The sequence below is a fragment of the Falco rusticolus genome, chromosome 5 (assembly GCF_015220075.1).
Source record: "Falco rusticolus isolate bFalRus1 chromosome 5, bFalRus1.pri, whole genome shotgun sequence".
Taxonomy (NCBI): Eukaryota; Metazoa; Chordata; class Aves; order Falconiformes; family Falconidae; genus Falco; species Falco rusticolus.
This window is the reverse complement of record NC_051191.1, coordinates 12,140,905-12,166,787: the sequence shown is the minus strand read 5'-3', so window position 1 is coordinate 12,166,787 and position 25,883 is coordinate 12,140,905. Positions and strand designations below refer to the sequence as shown.

Below are 25,883 nucleotides of genomic sequence, written 5' to 3'. Positions count from 1 at the left end.
ATCTACCCAGCATGAGAACTTTTCGTAGGATAGTTCAAAAGCTAACAGTAATTTAATGTCAGTTATGTTCATGCTTCAGTACTGCAGTATGTTAAAACCCCATTACATTTTATCTTCCATTAAATCCCATAGAATTTAGTTACCACTCTTTGCATGAAATTCCATTGGATTTGTGTCCTTTTTATCCTGATCTTACATATACAAAAGAGATGGATTGCAAGGCAGGTCCATTTGTGAGAAAGGGATGATTCCCTCCCTCTCCTGGTTATAGTCAGAAAGGCCTGACCAACAGCAGTTAGCTTTTCCTTTTTTTTTTTTTTTTTTCTCCCCCCCCCCTGGATAACTATGTCAAGCTACACACAAGGAGGAGCTCTGAATGCGGAGCATGCTAATAGAAGTTGGGAGAGATGAGAACCAGACAGGAGGTAGGTAAAGTCAGCACAGAGTGCATGAAATCACAAAAATCATTAATGACTTTGTGACTGCAGAACTGGATCCCATGTGTTCTCCTGCAGGACTGAAAAGGGAAAAGATTGTGCATGGTCATTACCAGTCAGAAAGACTGTTTGCTAGTTCTCTGGAGTTTTCTTTCCTACTGAAAACACATTTGCAAAAATAAGTATGTTTGTTCTTCTTCAGATGTAAGCTGCCATGATAAAATCAGCTGGGAGAGAGCTCAGAGACATCTTTGCTGCTTCCTGAAAATTGCTGTGTGGTTTTTTTGTTTGTTTTCAAATTGAGAGGTTTTCATATAACATGCTTTGAAAGAACTCCTTTTATGCAAATAATACCATGCTTCTCTCATAAACTAAAGACAAGCCGGGCCAACCTCTGCCTGCAGATAAGCATGAATGGCTTCCAGAGTTCCCCTGACTGAAGGGAGGGCTTCTTGCTCATCTGAGGAGAGTACAGGGCCCAGAATCCCTGGAGGGCACAAAAATAAGGTAACAACCGGTGAATTGTTTTCACAGTACAAAAAGCCTTTCAGGAAGCAGCAAGGAGCATTTAAGAGGTGGCTAAAGAGTAAGAAAGTACCCCTTTCCCTTCTAGAGAAGGCAAATCTGGAGGTAGGTTATTTACTGAGACCTTCATCACATGCTATTAATAGGGGTAAAAGCCCATCAGTCAAATATTTGACTAGGCATGGTTTATAGGGGTTTCAAAGACATATGAAAAGATAATGCCTGTGTCCATTAGCTAGTTACTTGGAAATGCAGTGTAGGTTAATTCAGCCTTTCTTTAAAGAGTAATGATTATCTTCATTAACAATATATAAGAGTTTTAAAGATAGTCTTCTGCACCTATCATCCCTTGTTAAGTTATGCCTTCTATATCTCAGTATTTACCCTGTATCATATATTGCTCATTTTAAATACGGTAATATTGAGATTCTGTCATGTCAACAGATCTGCCTTTCAGGCTGTTCTAGGCACCCTGTTTTCTAGTCCTTAGTCAGCTCAGCTATCACAGGAATCGATTAGAATATTGTTTGCGTAAAGACTGTGGAGCTGAGTCTTGGAAAAGGTAGCAGCTTCACAGTAAAGGACCGTAACTTACCCTGACAAACCTTAAGTCTGAAACCAGGCTTTTGTGTGAAAGCCCGGGTGCATAAGAGGTTAGATCTGTCCCATCATTATCCCCAACAGCTGTACCTTGTTCAAATTTAAATTGCTGAAGTAATTGTTAATCACAGGAGTAGCCCAGTTTTTTATCTGAACATGACATGCATGGTGCTAATAAGTAATACAATATAATTTGAATATTTTAAGTAGGAGCAGGGATGTAAAAGAAAATGTTCTTGTTAAATGACAGTGACCTTTGTTCAGTGCCCGAAGTATTTAATTCAGTGGTATCAACTACTTAACAAAACCCCATGCTCAGGAGCAATTGTTGTAATATAAAGTCCTAAATTAAAAACATGCATTAACTGATGTTTCCAAATTCACCACTGCCATTTTATTTTCCTTTTGGATAAGCAAACCAAGCTTAAAATTATGCGTAAGATCCAGAGAGGCTACTTTGGCATCTAAAATGGGGTTTAGAGTGAGTTCAAGGCATAAGTCCAAGAAAGGCATCCAGAAAGCTAACACTTGCTGGCCACAAAGCTCTTAGGTGCTTAGATTAGCTGGTGGCTGCGCATTGTGCTGAATATTCCCTGGATCTCACCTGAGCGTGAGCTCTACAGAAGAAATCACGTGGAGCAGTTAGAGGCCCTCGGTCCTGGCTGGGTTACAGCTCCCAGCTAAGCTTGTTTGCAGGCCCCAGACAGGATGGAGCCGGGCACCGCAGACGGGTCCTGCTGCTGACAGGCAGCCTCCAGTCCCACGTTCATTCCCTTCTCTTCCTCCTGGCCCGCTCTGTTCTGAAGTGTGAGGACCGCTTTGCCTAGGGGGATTCATATCCGCACCTTCTGCTGTTGGCATCTTCCCACCCGAACAAGGAGGAGGGTGAGGAACGGCCGCTGGGGTGAGATGCTGGATCTCTCGTGGCAGAAGGGCAGGAGAGCGTGGGCAGGGGCTGCCTGCACCCAGGGGAGGGCAGGTGGCAGAGGGGGGCAAAGCCAAGCCCTAGTCCTGCATTTAGACCTTTGGCCGACCTGTTCTTGCAGAGGTGAAGACCGCGGTTTTAAATCAGCCCCTGTATGGAAGGCAGCATCTTACAGCTCAGCCTTGCAGTGCCGTGCCTGTTGTAAGCACCGGCACTAAGCCCTTCGTATTTTGGAGGTGTTTTGTAAGAATAAGCTAATTTATCCTCATGTCACCTCTATGAGAAAGGTAAATAGTCTCTGAAGTTTGGAAACAGCCTCTTTACTTATCTCACAAACTCCTTGCATCTGGCTGCAGATTTCCAAAGGACACACTCCAGGGTCTGAACAAGTCCAAAAACCTGGTATTGGGCCCTGTATAAACAAGAACCCTTGAAAGGAGCAGTTGCACGTTTCAGCTCCCCAGGTCTCCCCAAAATGAGGGGAGGGGTCGAGCTGAAAGAAAGTAAATAAAGCAGCTGGAAAAGCTGTTCAGGAAAAAAAAAAAAAAGACCCTATTAGCATGAAAAAACTCTGACCACTCAGCCATCCCTGAACACCTTCTTCAAACTATTGAGCTTTTCAGCATCTTCTGAAGGTCAGCACAATATTTCAGAATAAAAGCTGTGGCTGACGGACCCTCGCTGAGGGACATCTGCCAAAAACCAGGAGCTGAGGCTGCTCCAGATCAGCCACTCTGCTGATTGCAGCTGTGACACTGTTGCCTCTGGTGAGAGCCAGGATGTCAGATAGGCTGGTCCCAGGCCATTTCGGGATTTATGAACACCAATACCGTAAAGTCCTTGGAAGCAGATCATGAATCACAGGTTCACAGCAAGGCAGCAGTCACGCCAATGAGCCATCATTAACTCAGTTTCTAAACTGAGTGAAAGTAGGGCATCAGTTAAAGTGCATTGCAATAACATAAACTTGCAGTGACAAAAGCAAGGTCAGCATTAAAAAGAAAAGGTCATAACCTCCTAACCAAACACAGATGGGAAATAAGCACTATCCTTGACATTGTTCCTGTTTGATTATCAAAAAGCTGCTGTGAAGCTAAGTAGACCATCAGGTTATTAACGTTGGTATCAGATAAAGGATGTGTTCTGCTAAGCTAAGGCGTAAATATAGACTTCATTACTTTCACTAGCCACTTTACAAACATAGCCAATTCAGTTTTACTCGTAGCTGTTCTGAGGGTTTGCACCATGTTTTTACTTGGGGCAAAGACCACCGAGTTAGTTTTGCATAGAGGCAGTTTGTGTTTGGTGGGGCACGTTATCTCAAACACAGCATTACACAATCACGGTTGTGCTGCCTGTGGAGCCAGCTTGGGAATAGAAGGAGTGCAGTCTATTTGCCAGCACTAAATATAATACATGAGGAGAAATCGTAGTATCAGCTCAACAGGCTGTGCGAGGCCAGGCTGGTTCAGCAGCCTCACAAAAGCTCCTAGATGCAGGGAGGGGGCTTGGAGGCAACCTAAAAGCCCCTGTGCAGTGCCAGCACAGGTCCACAAGCAGAGGTTTTTCCTGGTTTCTCCTTGATGTGGGTAAGCCACCCCCAGCAGGCTGAGTGAGGGAAAGCTGATGGTCTCATGCCAGCCCTTGGGCGAGCTCCCCAAATCTGGCAGCCCAGCTTACTCTTATAGATGCGCTGATCTCGCTTTGACCCTGCACAAAGTTTGACTGTGACACCTTGGCGTGACAAGATGTGTATCAAGCAAGGCATCAGCAACCTGTTGGAAATCCTTGACCCTAGGTTTTGTCACAAATTTGCCTCGTGGCCCTTGAAGACACATTGACTGAAAAGGGTGAAGTCATGGTACCCAGTGGCATGCTTTATGTGTGCCTGCGAAGCAGAAGAGCCTGACACCATCCTGCCAGCTCTTCAGAGAAAAGAACGGAGCCAGCATAATTTCTTTTGCTTGGTATCCTAGGTATTTCTGCCACACCTTGAAGGAATTGAGGGACTTGTTGAGTTTTAGTTGTTGTTATTGTACCTATTATATCTATTATGACAGCAAAACAGAATTTGATAATTTAGTGTGCATGTAGATCCTTCGGTACAGTTCTCATATAATATACTTTATCATCACTATCTATTAATGTACAGAATTTATTTTTTTTTCTTTTTAAAGAGATTAGTATTTGGCTGTGAAGAGTTACTGTCTCAGGGACTCCTAAGAACCATTAGCACCAAATGACAATTAAACTGCAGGAAATGCCCTGCATCAAGATCATTCATAATTGCTGGTAGAACATTTAGATCAAATCTGTATGCTGTCTTGGTTACTCCTGGCTATCTGCCTTTTAATCTTTTTCATTTTATGACCCATGCCATTCCTTTAATTATCACAGTATGGAAGGCTGTTAGCTTTACAAGACAGGAAAAGCTTCCAAAATCTGCTCTGCATTTCAATACAAGAATTCAGGTAGATAGATGTTATAACCATAAAGCATAAAGTAGAAAAATCTAAGTGCTGAGAGTAGTTAAGGGAATTGAGCTAAAACTGTGCTTGCAGCCAGATTTGCCAACTTGGCTCTTCACGAAAGGAGGAACTGCATTCCAAGGAAATTACACTGTCCCCATTCTGTACAAGACAACCACAAAATGCTCAGACTCATGCAAAAAGTTGATTAACAGGATCAGCTCGGAAATACAAGAAAACTGCTTTCTCCTACTGTAAGGTGTTTTTACCACACCAAAAACGGCTTGCATCTTTACCTGAGCTTGTGTGACTTCCTCAGTGAACCAGGGCATATGTCTCAACTGGCTAGAGTCAATAAAGGTCTTTGCTTTGCATATATGGCGAAAATATGTTAAGAAATTAATTAGTCTGTCCAAACATGGAAGATCGGTAGTGGAACCCAAGTACCTCCGTATTCAGTAACTTAAAATCGAAAACCGACGCTGTCCTTTGTTATTGGTCACGACGTGTACCGTAACAAGCATAACATGTTATTCTACCCCACACAGAGCTCCTTTTCTACATGGACTGAACACTTGGACTGAATAAGATGTTCACATGTCAGTTGTCAGGCTGAATTATTTGCTGCAGATACCAAGCTTAAGTCTGTGCTAGAACTGAATTTATTTTACTACCAGTGTGAAAAGCCACAACAGCACCACAGGTATTTTCTTACTGAAGCTCCACAATTGCTGACTTGCGTTTCAGATGGGGTGGATCAATAGTGTTGTGTTGTTCAAAGTTTACTTTCTATTTTTGTGCTATTGCTAAACAATATAATAATTCTAAAAAATCCCCCCATCCAGATGTGGAAAGCTGTCCTCCTGTATTTTCAAGATCTAAATTAACCTGAAAATACAAGCATGAACAAACAACGAAGGACCTACCTTATTGTGGGTATTTCCTCCCTGTTTTTCAATTACTCTTTGTATATTTTGAACTTCTTTTCTAGTTCCTGTTCTTTGCAGAATTGATTCCTCAGCCCTTAGAATGAGTACCGCTTCCACACATGTGAAATTCCCTGAATCCCAACAAATGCTGTATACCACCTTTTAAATTAGTCTTTTTGAGCAATGTGTAGCTCTTGAAATATATCAGCAAGTGTTTGCTGAGGTTCGTTATGAAAGAACCTGTAGTGCCATTGTAGCCCATCACAACAAAAAATGATTAAATAAATCCAGTTGTGACACAGACCCAAGACATGAGTTGGCTTTAGGATGTTAAGATCTGAACCAAGTTTCAAAGAAAATGCTCTACACTTTATTGCACTGCAGGACACCGACAAAAAAGAAATAATGCTAAATGAGTATAAGAATAACATTTTCTCCGCTGCAAAGGCTAGATTAGTGTTCTTGTGTTTTAATGGCAGTTAAAAATAAACTGGCAGAGAACAAAAATGCTTCTATTGATAGCTGTGGTGAATTACAGTGGTACTTTGGACCCAGTAATGGACCATGTATATTAAAGAGTATATTTTATGCAGGGAGAATTTAGATTCTTTTTTTGTGTGTTTGAATATTGTAGGAAAAGGCTCACAGATTAGTTGAACATGCTAATGAAAGCAATTTCTTCTGACACACATGACTGCACTGAATATGTAGAGGATTTAGTTAATGGTAGATCCTCCAGCAATTGCCTAGGCTGTGCTCTGCCCACCAGTTCCTCAGCATCAGCTAGCTGCATGCACGTGCACCTCTTGGAGTACCATAGAAACCTCCCAGCACTGTTATGAATAAATTTATGAACTAAATCACCACTACGAAGTCCTGTGACTCTATGCACTGGGAAAATGCATCATGATAGTGTACGTACTACACTGTAGAAGAATTGCGTTCCCACCTTGGTCAGGATGAGTAACCTAAACTAGAGTTGAAATAGTGCTGAAGACAAGGGAATGTGGATTTTCACTCAGATTAGCCATTTGAATTCAACTCGGAGTTCATTTGTGTGTTTGTTATTGACTTACTCCCTCAAATTTCCTTGTTCTGTCCATTATTTTGACTCAAGGTAGCTAATTCAGGTTAGCAATTCTGACTTAAGAACATTTTTAATCTGTGGACATAGAAAATAGGTTAACCTCTTGAAGTGTTTTATGTACAACCAATCTTGTCTACAGACGCAATCGGTTAATTCAAAAGTCTTACGAAGACACGTCCGCTGCGGGCTTAGACTGTTGAAGCTGGTGCCAGCACTGTGACAGATTTGCAACAACAAATTAAAGTTGGATGGATGGAGCTGTTATCACCTCCCCGTCTCATTTGTCTGTCCTGTTAAATGATGCTGCTGTCTCCATGGCAGGGCCTCTGATCCGCAGGGAATCAGGTCTTGAACTGGCACAGATTTCGGTCCAGGATAGCAAAGCAAACTGAAATGTCGGGAGCAGTTATCACTAGAGTTATCCTGTATACATTCGCCACCAGAAGTTTGTCAGAGCCCAAAGTAACAAGATGTACTGCCCTACTGGGAAAAATACAAAACTGTACTATCAAATATTTCCTTAAAGAGGGGAAAAGGCTACCATTTGCTGAAAATAGAGTTTTTGAAATATGAATTGATGTGGCTCTGCTGTTACCTAACCTGAAATGATCAGAGGACTAAATGTGTTCTTGTACAAACATGCTTTATATAGGATACGCATTTCCTTTTCTGTAATAAAGCAAGGAAAAATGAGATGCATGAAACAACCTACAAAACACTTTCATGTCAGCGTGTTGTCTTAGCTTGTGCAGATCTGAGGAGTCCTTTGTGATCAGAGTTAAATTTGACCTGAGTTGTTGAAATGGGAGCTAGGAAAACAAGCATGACCATGTTTTCTGGCTCCCTTGCATATGTCAGCTTGAACATGATTCCACAGTAAGGCCAGGCCTGACTCGTTGGTACAGTGGCAAACAGTGTGAAGGAGAGACATGACGTTCAATATTTAAAAATTATCACCCAGGCTGTAATTAGAGAGAATGAAACTTGTAGGAAAAAGATTGCCATTGGGAAGCTGCTAATGGTACACAAACACTCAAGACAACGCCTGGTGCGAACCATTGGACATAGAACTTGAGGTTGCCAAGCACACTAATACGACACCTCATTACTAGCCACTTGCAATGGTTGACCAAAATCCATTTTCTCATCAGCTATACAAGCTACTGTCTGCTGAGGGATGGAAGAATGAGTACATCATGACACAGGCTTTGAAAATATCTCTTACAAAAGGAATAATCCATCCACGACTATTGCTTGCTGATAGTTATTGCAGGCCAAAGCTTACAAGTCTTCTGTAGACACATGAAAGACACACTGACACACAAGTCACGAGAAGGTCACAAAAGAATGAACAGCATCCATCATTCAAACCAAGTAGAGAAACAAAGGGATTACTTGTTTTCCTTCTGCAAGTGATAGACAGCAGCTAGTTCTTTGGCCTGGACTCAGAAAGTGTATCTGTAGCCTAAGTATTTTGGTTCTAATTCAGCAAAACTCTTCAAGTGCTTAAATTCAACTGAAGTTACATTTTGAGTGTGTGCTAAGGAGAACTGGGACTACTGGACCTTTGACAAGAGCTGAGACTGAAATTTTAATTCTCCAGTTTCTCTGCTTCTTCAGGTTGTGTTCAAGTGAAGTGTGTTTGCAGTGACCTGGTGTGGCGGTTACAGAAAAGCAGCTCTGTGTTGGAGGTTGCAGCAGTGGAATAAAGACCCTGGATCAAATGCAGATAAAAAGAGGCACTGAATGTCACGGGAGTCTCACCGAGGCACAGTGAAGTTTATATGATGTGAGGACTGTGAAGAAACAAATACCCAAGAAAAGGAGTTGCACATTGTACTCTTCGCATAACTCCTGTGTTCTCCCAAGGCTATAAACGTCTCACAGTAGAGCATGTGCCTTCTGATTTCAGGGACCATGAGGAAAGATTCACTGTGTCTTGGAGACATGCATTGTGGGGAACCATCCTCCCCAGAGCTGCCCATAAATCTGAGCCTGATCTTCCCATAGGTGGGAATCAGCAGATTTCTGTCTTGGAGAATGCTTAAAACACCTCAAAAGCATCCAAAGGAAGACACAATGATGGAGCTCAAATATGAGAGCAAAGATTACTTGTTTTCCTTTTATTGCTCATATTTTCCTTCCTGTAGTGGTGAAATACAGTACCTATTATTCCTGGCATTCTTTGCGTTACACTGAATCCCGCCCTTGCTCTTGCTGTTAAGCTTTTTGATTCCAATCTCACTTGCTAAAGGAGTTTAAGGAGGAATCTTCTGTCTCCAGAGCACAGATTCAAACCAGTGCTGTTTCACCAAGTGTAGGCAGAGTAGCCAATCCAAGGATACTGGCCTCACATCCCAAGATGTGATTTAAGGCAAAGAATAATTAGTCAGACAATATTTATGGCTCTAAATCGCTCTGCAGTGCACACTGGTGTTTACTGTTGGGACAGCTAGGGATTCTTTTTTTTGGACACTGGAGGAATGGGGAGGATTGTAAACTGAAGACTGGGAGGCATAGTGGGTGGGAAATCAATTTGGAAACTTATTAAAACAAGAACATAGCACAGAATATACTGCAACAAAGTAGGTGCCTGCCAAGTAACCTTGCATCTTTTTTTCCCATGTTGGTGCTTGATCAGCCTCATCCTCATCTGCTGTCTCACCTATTGCTTTCTCTCTCCACTGCAGTGCCACCTCTGTTAGATGGGTTTAAACTCCTTGCAGTAAACAATATACCTGCCTCCGCATTGTGTCAGAAATAGAGCACTTTTGGAATTTTCTGCTTAATCTGGTATTTGTCGGAACATGTTGACTCGTCAGAAGTAAATCTGCAGGAATGTGTCAGTTTTAGCAGTTTCTGGGGTGGAAGTGCTGGCTGAAAGGAGACCGATAGACCAGTCTCCCACTCCTCCCGTTGTGGGGACCTTTGCACTGGCGAGGCGGGGATGTGAACACGGTTGTTCTTGGATCAGGTGGGACTGCTGGGTGTTTCCACAAACTTCGAAAACTCTTGGTTTCATCCCAGCACAGATCAGGAAAAATTCTGTAATAGGTTTCAGAGGATGACAAAACTGTTTCCTGCCCTATACGATATAGAAGTCAGTGCTCTGTGTACTGGGGCTATTTTCTAATTATAGCGGTGCCTTTGCTCTTTCTTCTTTTCTTTTTCTTTTAACCTTGAACCATATTTGATTTGTTTCCATGATTCTTTTATCACTAATTAATATCAGAAAATGTTGTTGATTTGAAGGAAGATCTTAATTTCTCAATACCAGAAGCGTAACTTGTTCTTACTAGCTAATACTTGCAAATAGCCTCTGTTTCTGATTTTTATCCCCAGCTCTCGATCATTATTATTATCAGATAGCATGGAGGAAGAACAATTCTTTGTTTCCAAAACCTATTATTTTGTGTAATTAATGAGGTAAGCCACAAAAAGAGTTCAGTGGATGCTGAAATAAAATGTCACAAGAAATGCAGGAGAATTATTGATGGATTATTTTAACCAATCTAGTCAAAACACTGAAGTTACACATGTCTGAAACAGCTCTGGTCTATAGTAATCTTTTCATTTTGCTTAAAGTCTTAATGAAATAAAAAGTCAACACAGATTCCTATTTTTAGTTTGCAGTTTTCAAGGTTGTCTATTTTAAATCCTATCAGTGGTCATAAGCATTTCTCAGTTAGCAACAATTGCTTAACTATAGCCAAGCTGTAAGTATTTTCCCAAAGTATGTGATCATATTGCTGTTAGAATGCATAATTGTTTTCTCCATGAAGAAGCTAAATTTGGCTTAACAACTGTGTCATGACATTAACAGAAAATGTCTGGTGTGACAGGGCATAGTGTGGACACTGCACTGAAACGTTCATAACCACAGTTCATTTAATTGATCTTCTGAGGGGGTGAAATATCGTACTAGTCATCTGCCTTTGGTTTTTCAAGCCACATCAAACAATTGTGTGGAGAAGTAAAAAAAAGGAAAGTGCTAGGTTGTTTCATCAGTTAATGGCTGTAGGTCACTCGATCCCCCTTTGTTTACAATACAGTGATATGCCTGTATCTTGTAAAGGTTCACCAGAGTGACTTACTGCTGTGGTACAAGGCCTAAAATAAAACTTGCACATGCCAGGCACCACATGATGCATAAAATATTCTAACAATATATTACAAAACCTTGTCAACACTAGGGGAAATGACTATTCCAAGAAGAGCTGGCTGAAAAAAACATTCCTTTTTTCCGAACTGGGCCCTTATGAAAGGCAGTGGTTTGGGGATCTGAAGGGAGAGAGAGAGAGAGAGGGGTTTCTTCCTTTGGTCTGGTGGAGAAAAGGCTCTTCCTTGGTTAATCAGAAATGTCAACAGAATGAAAGAGAAGCCCACTTCCAGCTCAGATCTTGACATTATTTCATATTTTTCTATTTCTCATTTTTGAGCAGCTGCGCTAAGAACCAGCTCAGCCCCTTGAGAAACTTGCCAAATATATCTACACACTGAAGTGCTATAACTGTTTTGCGTGCAGTTGTGTCCTGAGTGTCCTGAGCAGATTTGCTTTCACCTACCTGTGCACCATCTTCTAAACTGTATCAGTCAGTTGATTTAATGCTGATGTGGAAGTGGTTGTCTCTGCTGCTGCTGTACAACACACTGAGGGGTCCTGCAAAATTAATCGTAAGAAAATCTTGCTGTGAGTTGTTCTAAAAGCAGTGAAATGGGTACCCACGAAGAACAGTCATCATAGCAGTTGCTAGCACAGACTATTAATGACACTAAGCAAGATTACGACACTTCTTAGACTGAAATAGTTCAGCTAATACATGCAGCCTAGAAACGGATTTCTGTTGACTGATAAACTGATGTTTAAGTATATGAAATATAACCAGTCTTTCCTTTAAATATATTTTGACAGATTAAATCTCTGACAATGAAGTCTCTTACTGCATATCCTTCTGGGTTTATCGTATTCCTGTTTGCCTTGCTGCAGAGGAGCCATGGACAATGCAAAGAAGCAGCTAAAAAATCAGAGATGAATTTGAATGTAAAATACGATCTTCCTAACTTCATCGCAGAAACACCAATTCAGAATGTAGTTTTATACAAGCATCATGTTTATATTGGAGCAGTCAACAAGATTTATGTACTAAATGAAACTCTCCAGAACATTTCCGTGTACAAGACCGGGCCCATTTTGGAGAACCCTAACTGCGCGCCGTGCGAAGACTGCAGAGATAAAGCCAATTTATCTAACAGCGTATGGAAGGATAATGTCAACCTGGCACTGCTCTTAGAAACTTACTATGATGATCAGCTCATCAGCTGTGGTAGTGTGTCCGGAGGCATCTGCCACCGTCACATCATTCACCCTGACAACCCTGCTGACATCGAAAGCGAGGTACACTGCATGTATTCACCCCGGGTGGACGGAGAAGCAGATAATTGTCCTGACTGTGTTGTAAGCACTTTAGGAACCAAAGTTTTGGTGACTGAAAAGGACAGGTTTGTTAACTTCTTTGTTGGAAATACTGTGACATCTACATTTCAACCTCCCCATGTGCTGCATTCAATATCAGTTAGAAGGTTAAAAGAAACACAGGATGGTTTTGAATTTCTCACAGATCAGTCTTACATAGATATCCTCCCTCAGTTCCGTGACTCGTATCCCGTTAGGTATGTCCATGCCTTTGAAAATGATCACTTTGTCTATTTTCTGACTGTCCAGAGAGAATCACTTGACTCCCAAGCTTTTCACACTAGAATTATCCGCTTCTGCACTTTAGACTCAGAGATGCGTTCTTACATGGAAATGCCTCTTGAATGTATTTTTACCGAAAAGCGGAGAAAGAGATCCATCCGAAAGGAGGTATTCAACATTTTGCAGGCTGCCTACGTAAGCAAGCCAGGTGCAGCTCTAGCCCACGAAATGGGCCTTGGGTTGAACGATGATATCCTCTATGGTGTTTTTGCACAAAGCAAACCAGACTCTTCTGAACCAACCAACAGATCTGCAGTCTGTGCCGTCTCCGTGCGAACCATCAATGAGTTCTTCAACAAGATTGTTGACAAGCAGAACATGAAATGTCTCCAGCACTTTTATGGGAAAGAGAGCAAATACTGCTTGAACAGGGTAAGTGACAATTAATTTGTTACATTTTGGGACTCTCATTCTGTCTTTGCCTACTCCATTGCCAGGTAGCCGTCCCCTCAGTTTCAGTTACAAAATCATTTGATTATTTCAGATCACTTCGCATTGCTCATGATTCATGTCTCTAAGAATTAGTTCCTGTAAGTTGAGTATGAAAATCGCTGAGGTCCTTAAGGTGTTAAAAAAGTATTAGTGGAACGGGGGAAAATTTATTTTTTAAAAAAAATTGTAAGTAATTATTTTTCTTGAGAGACTGGGATGCAGATAAATGGAACATTTAGACAGTTATTTCTTTTAATATTTCAAAAAAGTATTCATTAACATTTGTAGCCATGTGTACTGAGGAGTCCCTGAAAATATCACTCATATTTAAACTATGTTAATGCTGAATCACAGCCCTCCTTAGAAAAAAATGAAAGAGCTGGTTTGGAACATGCCATGAAGAGCCAGATTGTAATACAGTTACTCATGCCTGATACAGAAACGGCCCCACTGAAAGCAGTTTCCTTAATGAAAGAAGTGTCTGTGAGAAGTGTGTTTGAATGCGGATACCAGTAGTCTCGGATGGGAGGGTTGCCTTTCTGTACACCATGTGTTCAGGTGCTGCTCTCCCACCGTCTGAAATATTGTGACTGAAGGAAACACAGAAGTTATTTTTTCCCGTCTGGCTGGTGTTAGCTCTTCTAAAGGAAATACAGCATCTGGGAATCAGGTATTTTTGACATTTATTTTGAAACATGAAATGCTAGAGCTTTGAATTGTACCTGCTTATGCAGCAGGGCTTTAAATATCCTCTCTGGGAGGCATATTTTCCCCTCAAATACAGGAAGGTTAGAGCTGCCCTGTACCAGAGGTCAGTGCCAGAGCTGTGGTGATGGGGCTGTGCTCAGCCTCGCAAGCCAAGATGAGGCCTGTGTCAGGATTGAGCAATGGCTCAACCTGCATTTGGAGACAGGTGGGATCTATCATGTCCCATCATCGGCATGGCTCGGGGTAAGGATGGGGGAACTGCAGGCCTTCGTCACCCCAGTACCACCAGAGTCCTCCTCAGCGTGGCCACCCACACAGGGCATCAGGATGGGGTGCTGGCACATGCCCTGGTTGAAGGTGGGAGCCTCTTGCATGTAAGAGAAGGAGCTACTTGTCACTGTCAGGGCTGACGCGGGGTGGTCTGGGGAGAAGCATCCGTTAACAGAGCTGCTATGGCTTCTCCCCCGTAGTGGGAATGTGCTCAGAGGTGGGGTCTGACCTAGCCTGAGCACCATCACAGCGGCCTCGGCGTTCAGGGGACAACTGCTTATCGCAGGTGCTGAACACAGATGTAGGCATTGCCAGTGGGTGCTGATACAGCAGCCACAACAGACATAGCATTTTATTCCCTTTTTTTGCAGGGAAAGGCAATTTTCAGGAACTAAAAGCAAGTTAGCAGACATTCAGCACAGTAACTTCTTATCTTTCTTCACTATGCTATTGCTGTCCTAATTTTTCATTTCAGGTCTTAATATCCTTCCACACACCCCCCCCCCCCCCCCCCCCCAATTTTTCAGTTCGTTTTTAACAATTAACATTGTTCTTCTCTGACAGCACTTTTTTTCCTTTTTCCTGGGGTGTTTTATTTGTGAGTGACTGTCTTTAAAGTTTATGGCCTTTAACTTACCTCATTCTGTACTTGCCTATAAACCCATTTCATAAGGTGATCTTTTCATAGCAAAGTATACCATTAAAATATTGACAGAATAATTTGCCACTTTTCACATGCTGGGAAGTACTTTCCTGTTTCAAAAGCTTCTCCAGAGTCTGCTGCTGCTTTGCATATCAGACCTGAATGCCTTATACTGCAGACGGTTTATTATAGTTGCCCATTTGCAAGAAATGTCGTCAGAACTCTGATTTCTGCTACATTAAATTGATAAAGGGAAAAATGTTTCTGTGATTTCTTTTAATGGCATAAAGGCAGTCAGAAATTTTTGTCCTGGTTGTTTGCTTAACACTGAAATATCAAGACTTCAGCCTTGCCATTCAGTTTCCTTTGCTTTAATCCAGAGAGCTCATTAAGGCTCCACTAAAAGTGTCCTGTAAATTTTTTCAGATTTCAATTGCATCCTTTCTACGCCTGCTTTTCTCAGGTGTGTGAAATAGACCTGCAAGGTTGGAAGGAGAAGGAAGGGAAGGAACAGGCAGAAGAAGGAAAGCAGGTTATTTCTTATGCTTGTGTCAGGAATATCAGATCTGGTATTCCTTGATTTTGCTGGAGATAAAATAGTCATAACAAAAGGAGTCCCACGCCCCTCAACTGTTCTTAGGCCCTTTTTTGTACATTATAAAAATGTACATGAAGGCATAACCCATTTTTCCCCTTCTGTAAGTCACCTTCAACTTAAAAGAAAGCTTTTATAAACTGTGAGAGTTTGTCACAGTTTATTTTGGCAAAATTCAAAACTTGCATTTTGTAATGTAGCCAAGATGATCCTTCTCTTTGATGTTGAGAGAATGAAACCACAGACCACTGATGCAAGTGAAAGGCACTGACCACTGTGCGATTAAGTCATAGGACAGTGAAAACAGTACAGCAGTGAATATGGTATACCACTAACTGCAACATTAAAAAGAAAAATGAGCCTTTAGCAGTGTTTGCAAGGGAGTGCTATCTGATAATTTACAGTTAGAGTCTGATTGATGAATGCCATTTCATGGTATCAAAAGAAGTCCCACAAGACAATTGCACATGATTTTGTTGGACTTTGGGTAGTCTATCTTTTTAAGTGGCTGTCCCTCAGGACTGTTTAGTTGGAGGCTGCTAAAGGCAGAATTAGACCAACATAAACCAGAATGTAACATCCAAAACACTTCCTCAACTTAGTCTTCTCGGATTTTAACCGTTTTTAAAAAAAATGTTCAACTCATCTTGATGTGTTTGCCAAAATTTATTCTTTTTTAGCCTTGTTTCCTAAAGGAATGAAGTTTATGTGGTCATGCTATTGCATACCTGTCTTTCTGCTTGTTGTCCTGACAACCTCAACAATAAGAAACCTCAAGGATGTGAATCCAGGTGCGAAGCCAGGTGTAAATCCAGGGATATATCCAGTATACGCTCAGGCTATGGAAACCAATGAAATTTAAGGAGCCCCTTTATAAACATCAGAAGGACTCACGGGGACCGAAGCTGGTATTGCTTACCCAAGGGAAAATGCTCTGTCAGAGCTCAGCTGGACAGCTAAGTCAACCAACCACAAGATATAAATCCAGACACAACTCTGCTTCACTTCCCCCAGTGCTCATGGAAAACTTTATAAAATCAAAATAAAAAAATTCCAGTTGTGTTTCAGTGAAGTACATATTAAGCCAAAGCTTGGGGTCATTGAAGTCAGGGTTAGGAAAAATAGATCTGGTGGCACATCTGATTGATTCAGAGGTACCTCAGTGGAACTATGACCAGCTAGCACTTCCCAATAATTTTCTTCAGTGAAAAGCTGGCTGTCACTTCAATGACAGCAAGGAGGAAACTGGCTTTGAATTAAAAGAAAAATTTGGAGTCATAGTAAAGGGTTTTATTGCCCAAGTCAGGACAAAGATACCTGAAAGGTAGCTGCTGTGGAAAGTTTTGAATCACTGTTTAGGAATATCCTCACCCACAACAAAGAGAAAACTGGATGTAGACTTTTAGCAGAGTTTATTTGGTCACAGTTAGTCACTATGACCCCTAGTGTGGTTCTCCTCAAAGCAGAGGAGTACTTAGATGAGGAGACAAATGCTGCTTACTTCATTTGCAGACACAGTCCAGTAGTGTGCACTTCTATCATGGATTAAATGAGATTCTCCAAGTGAGGAAGACGGGTTGAGTTTAGCCTTGACAATCTCAACTATTCATTTCAATTGTCATTAGTTAGATCATGATCTTACGGGCTTTGTTTAGCCTTTCTGTGTCTCTTACGTGCTAAACAGTCATGGGCCCAGTTGTCCTCTGATACCTAATTTCAATCACTATTGGCTTCCATGAAAAAGCACCTGTAAAAATGAAATCCAAATTCAGCTCTGTGAAGATCCTGTGGCTCTGTTTCTTCTACACGTAAGCTCCGGTGAAAACCTAAAGTACTCCATTCACCTTACAGGAAAAGAGAAACCACAGACAGGCTTTTGCCACCGTGTCCCAACAAGTGTCCTAAAGCAAGACAAACTGTTCACAAGTCCTGTCAAATGAAAGGCACAAACAGTTGGAAGAATGTGAAATGAAAATAGAAGATCACCAAAACAAAAGATAAAAGTGACAGTAAAATAAACACATGGTGATGCTTCTTTATTACCATTACACAAATGATAGATGAGTAAAATCGGGTTATGCTTATATTGTAATGGAAGAAAATAATTGCTGCTTTCTATCAGGAAACCACAAAGGCACTTATTGATCTGTCATCCTAAGGGTATGTCTAGGAATATTTAATAAAATAAATAGAGACAAATAACTTTTTCGAGGCCCTGTAACCATACTATCCCACACCATTTAGCTTAAAAGTTTTTGGCAGGTTTAAAAATAACACCACATCTCTCTCATTAGGAAGGGTTGATGTGGTTTATTTAGATAATCTCACAGCGTGGAGATGTTTTTTATATTGTGAGTAGAATGTGCCTGAATATTTTCCCTAAAAGTCAGGAACCAGAATCCGTCAAATTGGTTCAGTCACTTATTCCTCTGGAAATGTTATATCAAATGGCATACAGCACCCTGCCTGGGCACAAAGCCTGCTCCCACCCGTACAGATTTTGTGCAAGCTTCTCTGTGGGGTTTTGATGTCTCAGAAGGATAAATGAAGAGGGACTGGGTGATGGGCAATATGCACTGAAACCCTTTAAAACAGGCTTAAACCATAGTAGTAGGGTGACAGGCTGCATCCACATTCCTGTTCTGTGCTTACTGCCTGTCTGCTGAAAGCCCAGGTGGTACCCCAAGGGTCCCTGTTGTGCCCTGTACGGTGGAGTGCGAGGCAGGGTGTGCTTACCACCCAGCTCCCCTCCACCATTAGGTATGTGGCCATCTACCCACCTGGCCATGCAAGACCTGACTGGGGCAAATAGCATGGCATAAGGGGTTGCAGGAAGAGTCTGAACTCCAGTTAAGCTGCATATGACGGGAGCATGGGTATGGAGATGGGTATGAGTAGAGATACGGGTACGTGTAGGTGGTATGGTATAAGCATCGGTATGGGTATGGGTGTCATCTCAGGGTGGGGCAGATTCCACAGGCTCTTCTGTCCCTGGGACCAGCCACGTGGGGACCGGCACAAGGGAGTTCCCAAGAGAAAAGGCAAGGCAAGAAAAAAGGCAGGTGAGGGAGTTTCTTTGGAAAGTGCCACACCACCCTGAGTGGTAGGTATCTTTGCAGCTGTGAAATTTGGGGACCAACCTGTTAGTCCCCGAGTGCTGCAAAAACTAGTTTTCCTCCTCCTGATGTCCTGTTAGGGGCCTGTCTCTGCCTCCCAGTGCTGCTACTGAGTGTTTTATCATCTTCTTGATGAAAGCAGGATTTCTCTGTGAAAAAGTGGTATCTGTTAAACTCCCGTTTTCTGCAAAGGGCACTACTTTATCAGCCAGAGTTACTAATAATGTTCCATTTCCAGACTTTTAAATCAAATTCTTCCACTGAAGGCAGGGTTCCCTATTGGTTATTAGTGTGGAAGAGAGACTCTGCTGCTTTTCTCTGGAATCGTGCAGAAATCATTTCAGGCAGAAAGTGATTTTTATCTTTCTAACACGGATATCTTGTCATGTGGTTTTTATGTCTCAGAGTTTCTGAAGGCACTTAAATATCTCTAAAGACCAGAACTGGACTAAGAATGATTTCCTTATGATGTGTAACCTTGCAAATGCAAAAACCTTTATAATCCCACAAGAAAAGATATCCAAAATGCAGACGAGTAGGTATGTAACATTAAGGGCACTCACTAGAGATGTGTAATATTCAGATCTAAGCCTCTTTTCCTGAGTTCAGACCAAATTTTAAGGCTCTGTTGCCCTAGATTAAGTTCCTGTCTAGTCTGCTGATGGCTGTTCTGCAATGGGACCATGTCAGCCCCTCCTGAAAGATCTGCTTGGATTTCTTTATAAACAATTCCATGTTCTGGAAGAAGAGAAGCTGATTCTGCAGTGCAGATCTAAGTCCTGAATTCATCCCACCTGACTTTGGTAGGTAGTTGAAACATCTAAGTCAACAATTTTCCTCAGCTTCTGCTGCCAAACGATGGAGAGACATAAATCCCGACAAAGCAGACATCTGCCTTTCAGCTCACTCAGCACCAACCTTACCTCAGCAGTTTCTCTACTTACTCTACTTGTTCTGACTCAGGACCACGAATTGCCATCATTATTACTCACTGAAACAACAGTAGGTAATTATTATCCAGGAGAGTGTTGTGTTACTCAAACTTTCTAGGTGGCATGTGGGTTCCTGATCTCAGACAGTTTTTGCATCGAAGTGGAATTACTCTTCATTTCCAAACCTACAAGTAAAACCAGAGGAAAATCCCCCAGTAAAAAAAAAAAAAAAATACTACTAAGGAAGAAGATCTGTGGCATAAATGGTTCAGAAAGGAAGTGTAGGTCACAAAGAAATGTTACTTGCACTGTCTGTGGAGTGGGTGAAAACAATGAAATGTTAAGGAGGAATGATCTTGGGGGAAGTGATAATGAGATCGTCATTTTCTTAAGGCAGATGTTACCCTGCTTTTATACACAGCCTGTGGAAATTAGAGCAAATTGCATGATTTTCTCTTTCTTTCTGGACTCCTTTCTATCCCACATATCTCTTGCACCACTGTTTTGGCTAGACATGCAGTTGTTGTGCAATGTTATCTTGGAATAAGTCTCCGCACTCAGCATTATCTCAGGATAACTGGCTGACTTGGAATTCAGTTTTTCTATTTCATCACAGCTTCCATGTAAATAAGGACTTCTATGAAAAATGCACCTGAATGTGAAAAATACACAACAAATGTACAGCAAAACTGCTTTTATCAACACAGTATCTCTGATGCATTATTTTATTTCTTCAAAATGTGTAATTAGTCAACACCTCTCCTTTGATAATCTGTATACTGAGTTAAATGTTAAATTAATATAAAGGAAATCAGCAAAATACAAAGATTACTTAGGTCCATTTTATCTGCTGAATCAATAGAATTTACTTAGTGCTAATGCACTAACCAGATTATGAGAACTAATGCAGCACTGTTCAATGACAAAAGCAAATAACTCTTTGAATGATCTTGACAACAGAACATGTAATCATCGTAATTTCTATTAACTAATTACATTTAACATGGATGTCTTTTTATCTGTTACCTTAAGTGGAGCACCAATACAGTAACTTCCTTCACCCCTCTCATTTTAGCAGTGAAGTGGATCAAAACAACAAGTATTAAGAGTTAGTGGCATGAAACTGTGTAAAATTTTACATCAATAGAGTTCTTTGAAGGATTTCTCTTCCTCTAGGGGTTATAAAAATTTGTGTAATCTTTCTGTTGACTTCAGTGAGTTCTAAATCAAGTCCTTGAAGTTGAAAGTGTAGCTTAAAGGTAATTAATCCTGCAGTATTTCCCTCTAAATTGTTCCTTATTTTGCAACAGGTAGTATTTTGATAGTTGTTTTCCTGTGTAACTCGGACCACCTCCAGGCAGTAGGTAGCAGCACACAGTAGTGGCCACTGCGTAGTTAGGATTGCTTGTTTCCATGTTAAAGGACTGTTTTCTGTTGCTTGCTTTTTCTTCAAGTCTCCTAGTTCACAGTTGAGATTTGAAAAGGGAACATACTTCTTCTGTGTTTTCTAAAAAAAACCCCTTTCATTTGCTTTCAAATACATGACAAATAATTGGGAAGAGGAGGAAGGAAGAAGAAGGAAACAATCCTTTGTTTAAAACAAAAAGAGGAAAAAACTCTTTTACCATTTAGAGTAAAGCTTCAGCAGAAATTCTTAGAAACAGGAGAACCCAGTCCCCTGCCCCAGGTGTGTTCAGTTCTCCATAAACACTGGGCCAAGTTCACAGCACCTGCACCCTCGAGGTGTCTTTCACTGGTCAAGAAGAAACCAGAAGCGCAGTGGAGCTGCTTCTATGGGAATAGTGTAGCACATAAATTTGTGTCCACTGGCAAAATTGAGCTGTTCCATTTATTACTCATTTTTCCCTGCCTTAGGATTACAAGAAGTGCTTGGTAATGATGTCTGGTGCTACTGTGCAGAAATCTTTTACAAAGCATGTAGCACTTTGAATACTGTATTTTCAGATAACTTTTCTCTTGTGATGTGATCTCTGTTCTGGGAAGAACACATTAGTTGTTTGACAAAATAAATCTTGAAGAAGAAAGAGAAATTCAGCATACCTGGTACCTGTCACTGCCATGTTAACATGGAAATCAGCTGTCTTTGTGTGCTGTGAGAGCAGCAGGTGGGGTATGCGCTGTGTATCCCCAGCAGACTGCTCCGGTCTGGCTTCTGTGCAGTCCCTACTGCAAGGAATACCTGATTCATCCACTTGGGATATCTCTTTCTGAGGACTTACTGACCCTATCAATATGAACAGGTGCGATAGTTCAATTTGAAAGATACAATCTCTTAATTGATAATATTTATAAAGGAAGTGAGATGGGAGAATATGAATGTAATGTAACCTCGATGCTAATAAGGAACACTACTCGTGCATTTGGCCTGCTGTTGAACAGTACATATAACTAGTACTTACGTACGGCCAACCCTCTTTAGTTACCCGTAATTGCTTCTCTTGAAAATGCAGCAGCAAGTTTTGGGAACTCACACGGCAGTTACACTGACCCAGCGGGTGAAGAGTGTCACTGTGGACTTGGACTTCATCATGCTGGCGAAAGCCAACATGCTACATCCAAAGAATTTTTGTTTCTCATGTTCCTCAGTTCTGGCTGGCTTCTCTTCTGTCTGTTGCAGAGCTCTGAAGTTAGTTCATGAGAGATTCTTTTCTGGTCAATTACTTCCAAAAAATAAATGTGTCCATATTTTTTCCATGTATCATCATTGAATATGCTCATAACCGTAAAGAATTCGGACACCCTGCGACAGTTGTGTATAGTGAGAACAATAAATGTGACTAGGATGTTTTAGAATTGCTAGTAGTAAAATTTTGCCCATTTCACAAACTTCCTGTCTTGCAAATTGCAGAGGAAAAAATACTCCTTTGTGATAGCATAGTAGAAAGCTATTTAGATATTTCTCCTCTTCTCCATTACACTTTATTCACTCTGACTAGCTATGGCATGAAACACGGGGGAAAAGAGGAGGGAGATAGTCACTTTGCCAAGGGAACTAACAGAAGAAGGCATGAAGTGAACAGAGTCTGTAAATGTGCCAGAAGCCAGAAAGTTTGTCCTGGTTATTTTTCTCCTCTCCCATTTTTTTGAAGAGCTGTAAGTACAGAGATCTTACAGTCATCTCTAACTGAGTCTAGAATTAAAAAGACCAGTATGTGACAGCTGGGAAGATTTATGGGGTTTATGAAATTTAAGGAGTAATTTCTTTCAAAAATAATGATAGGCAGGCAAAATTTATGATGTCCCTCACTTTTATTTACATGGGACTGGGAAACACAATACAGGTTCTAACTCCAGCGCTCTGACAGACCTCCAATGTGATGATGATCAAGTCATTCATCCTCTTTCAGGCAACAGCCTGGCTTCACTGAGTTATTGGGGCCAGAATGTCACTTCTTGTATTTCACATGGAGAGAAGAAGTGATCAAATGCACTTCTCACCTGAAGAAAAATGCTGCAAACTACACAGAAAACTCAGATGTATTAAAGAACAGCAAAATTGTGTTGGCTAAAAATGCACAAGAATATTCAGCGAGGAAAATCTTATAAGGTTCTTATATGTTCCTCACAGTTACTCTTCCTTTTCAGACTCTGCCGTACATGTAAATTCTTCACCATTATGTGCTTGATTCCAATAGGACACGCTCCTGAAAACTGTAGTTTTATTATTCATCTTAATTCACTGACCTCCATGACAGAAGAGATTAGCAAGTCATACACTCTTGGATTTTAATTGTCTTGGGAATCAATTTGTTATGTAGAGTCATCTATCCATTCACTTGTACAGCACTTTCTTTGAAAAAGGATTTTTTTCCATTTGCAGATACAGGATCTAGTTTGTTTTGCAGTAGCTCATTCCCCCCTGCTCCATGTTATGTCACAGAAGTGCTCAAAGGATAAATATTGTCAGCACTTGGGGGTGTCCACTTCTCCTGAGGGAGACTCCCAGGATCCATAGCAGCAAGCAGAAGTTGATACTTAAGAATTTGATTCCTGACAGCCAACAAGTTAACAGTCATATAAACAAACCAGCAGGAAATAGACTCCTGCTTATTCATACTTTCACTTGAGTTCTTCATCCTAACTGTAGTATTTCACAACTGACAGTAGGAAATTTTACCAAGTTACTTTCAGACCATTACTCCAATTTGTCAAATGAAATCTTAATTTTAATCGTGTCCTCTGAATCACTCACAAGACAGTGTAGGTTGTTCTGCAGTGATTAAGTCAAATTTCTAGTTTATTCAAGACATAAAACGTAACACCAAGATAAAACACACAATATCACTTTCTAATTGAGCACTGCACTTAACTAAGAAGAACAGGTGTTGTCCAGGTCTAGAAGGACAAGCCTGGAGGAGAGTTTCTCCAAACTGCAGTCACTGCAAATAACAGTTTTTCCCTCAGTCTAGTATTCAGACTAGAGACTAGACTCTTATGATCAGTTCTGACACAGACCTAACTGGGTGGGTTTTTAAGATTTTCATTAGTGGCTTTAAGATTTCCTTCCAGCTTTGCACTTTTGGCTTCAGACTCTGTCCGAAATATTATTTTTATGCTCACTGAATATGATATATAAATCATCAGTTGACTGCCAAACAGCGACAGTTCCTGATGGCCCAGCTCAATATCGTCTAGAGACTTTTTTGGCGTGTTCATCTTCTGTGGACTGAATCCAGGGTGAATTCCGACACACCATAACTTCCCCTATGAACAAATAAGATAGTGTTGGTTATCTTCTACCCTTCTGGACATTGCTGAAGGTCAGGGCTTGCCCACACCTCATTGCATTCCAGTGGCACACCTACATAAGCTTCATAAAGCCCTCACTATGAATCACATATGCAATTGGCACCTCTTGTCCTGCAAAAGAAGTAATATAGCCCAACCCAAGCACGTACCCGTGCTCCAATCATCCATTTTAATAGTTGTGTGATTTGTCACTGGAACTTGGCATAGTATCCAGAGTGCATCATCTGACATCAGTTATTTTTCCACATTGACAGCCAAAATGGATACTTATGTGTATACTGGGAGAGAGGGAGGAAGGGAGAGATTCAGGCTTCAAAGAGTTAATTTAAAGCAGCTTCTTAGCCTCAGTTTTCCATGTTATCAATCTTCCTTTAGTTTTCCAAGTAGTCTTTTAATCTCTGCATTTCTACTCGAAGATGAAAGCCTTCCTATTTCTTAAACAGCTAACCTTACATTATGGTTAATCCATAAAGCGCCAGGTTTTGTAAGAGAGCCATATGTGAAACAATCTGCAGGTTCTTGGGCAGATACCCAAAATTACAACATCACTGAGGAAGGCTGAGCTGACTTTGTGGCCGAACTGACTTCGGGGAAGCTAGGAAAGGTGTCGGAACAAGCAGGAAAATCTAGCCACTTGTTAAAAAGAGCTTGAACAGGGTTTGATGAGACATGTCAGGATGTTCAAATTGTATTGAGATGACTACATAGAAGGAAGTACTTTTTTAGGGTTAGCACAGAAATGTCTCTTCCTAAAGTTTGCTTATGGAAAAAAAAAAAAAGAAAAGAAAAAAAAAAAAAAAAGGGATTTACAGCAAAGAGCAGACATCCCAAAATTGGGGGAGGGTAAATTCAGAAATCTGCCTTATTTAAAAAAGCATGAAAACTGTACATCTTTCTGCACTTGAACTGTTCATACTCACTGTATGAGTAATCTTTGCACAGATGTTTCAGAAATACTTTTAGACTGGGTAGGATATGAGCGCAAAAGAATAAAGCTTTTAGCTTGTTTGGTGACTGAAGCAAAGAAAAGCTAAATTTGCCCGTTGATGTGTTTTCAATGTTCCTAATGTAAAGTATTAGTTCAGTTCCTATTGAGCAAAACATACCATACGTTAACAGTTAATGTGAAAACTAATACAGCAAACCCTTTAGCATGTGGATAACGAAACTGTTAAGTCATTGCTGTATTAAATCTAAAAGCTCTTCTTCTGTATCATTAAGGCACTGCACAGAGATTTCAGTTGCTCTTGCTTGGTCTTACACAGGTTTTTACCTAAATAATACAATAAATTGACAGGGCAACTGGAGAAAAACTGGCACCAGTGCTGACTGCAACTCCTAGGGGTCATAGAAAACTACCTGCCGATGCTGTTGCCCTGCACAATTCAGAAATGTTACAATTCGACAGCAAAGGACTGCCCTGTTGGGTTGAACATTTTGTTAATAACTTCAATGCCTTGGTTGTTTTCCCCAGAATTCACCAGTTAAGCCAGCAAGAAATTCTTGGTTCATTGCTTGTTTTCTTGTAGTACTTTGAGGGAAAAACTTCACCCATCAGTGCTGTTGCTGTGCAGAGTTCAGAAATGTTACAATTCAGCAGCAAAGGACTGAGCTATTAGCTTGAACATTTTGTTAATGGCATTTTCAAAGCCTTGGGTTTTTTTCCAGAATTCAGCAGTTAAGCCAGCAAG

The 25,883-nt window shown here is 41.0% G+C and overlaps 1 protein-coding gene across 2 annotated transcripts in view; it reads left to right on the top strand.

The window, feature by feature from the left end:
- The window catches only part of MET (MET proto-oncogene, receptor tyrosine kinase), a 90,933-nt gene that overhangs the window by 8,269 nt on the left and 56,781 nt on the right, over window positions 1–25,883 (top strand). For both annotated transcript variants that reach the window (XM_037388581.1, XM_037388582.1), the window contains exon 2: window positions 11,884–13,098. In XM_037388581.1, the coding sequence (XP_037244478.1) occupies window positions 11,899–13,098 (1,200 nt within the window). In that variant the 5' untranslated portion in view covers window positions 11,884–11,898. The remainder of the gene's footprint in view (window positions 1–11,883; window positions 13,099–25,883) is intronic.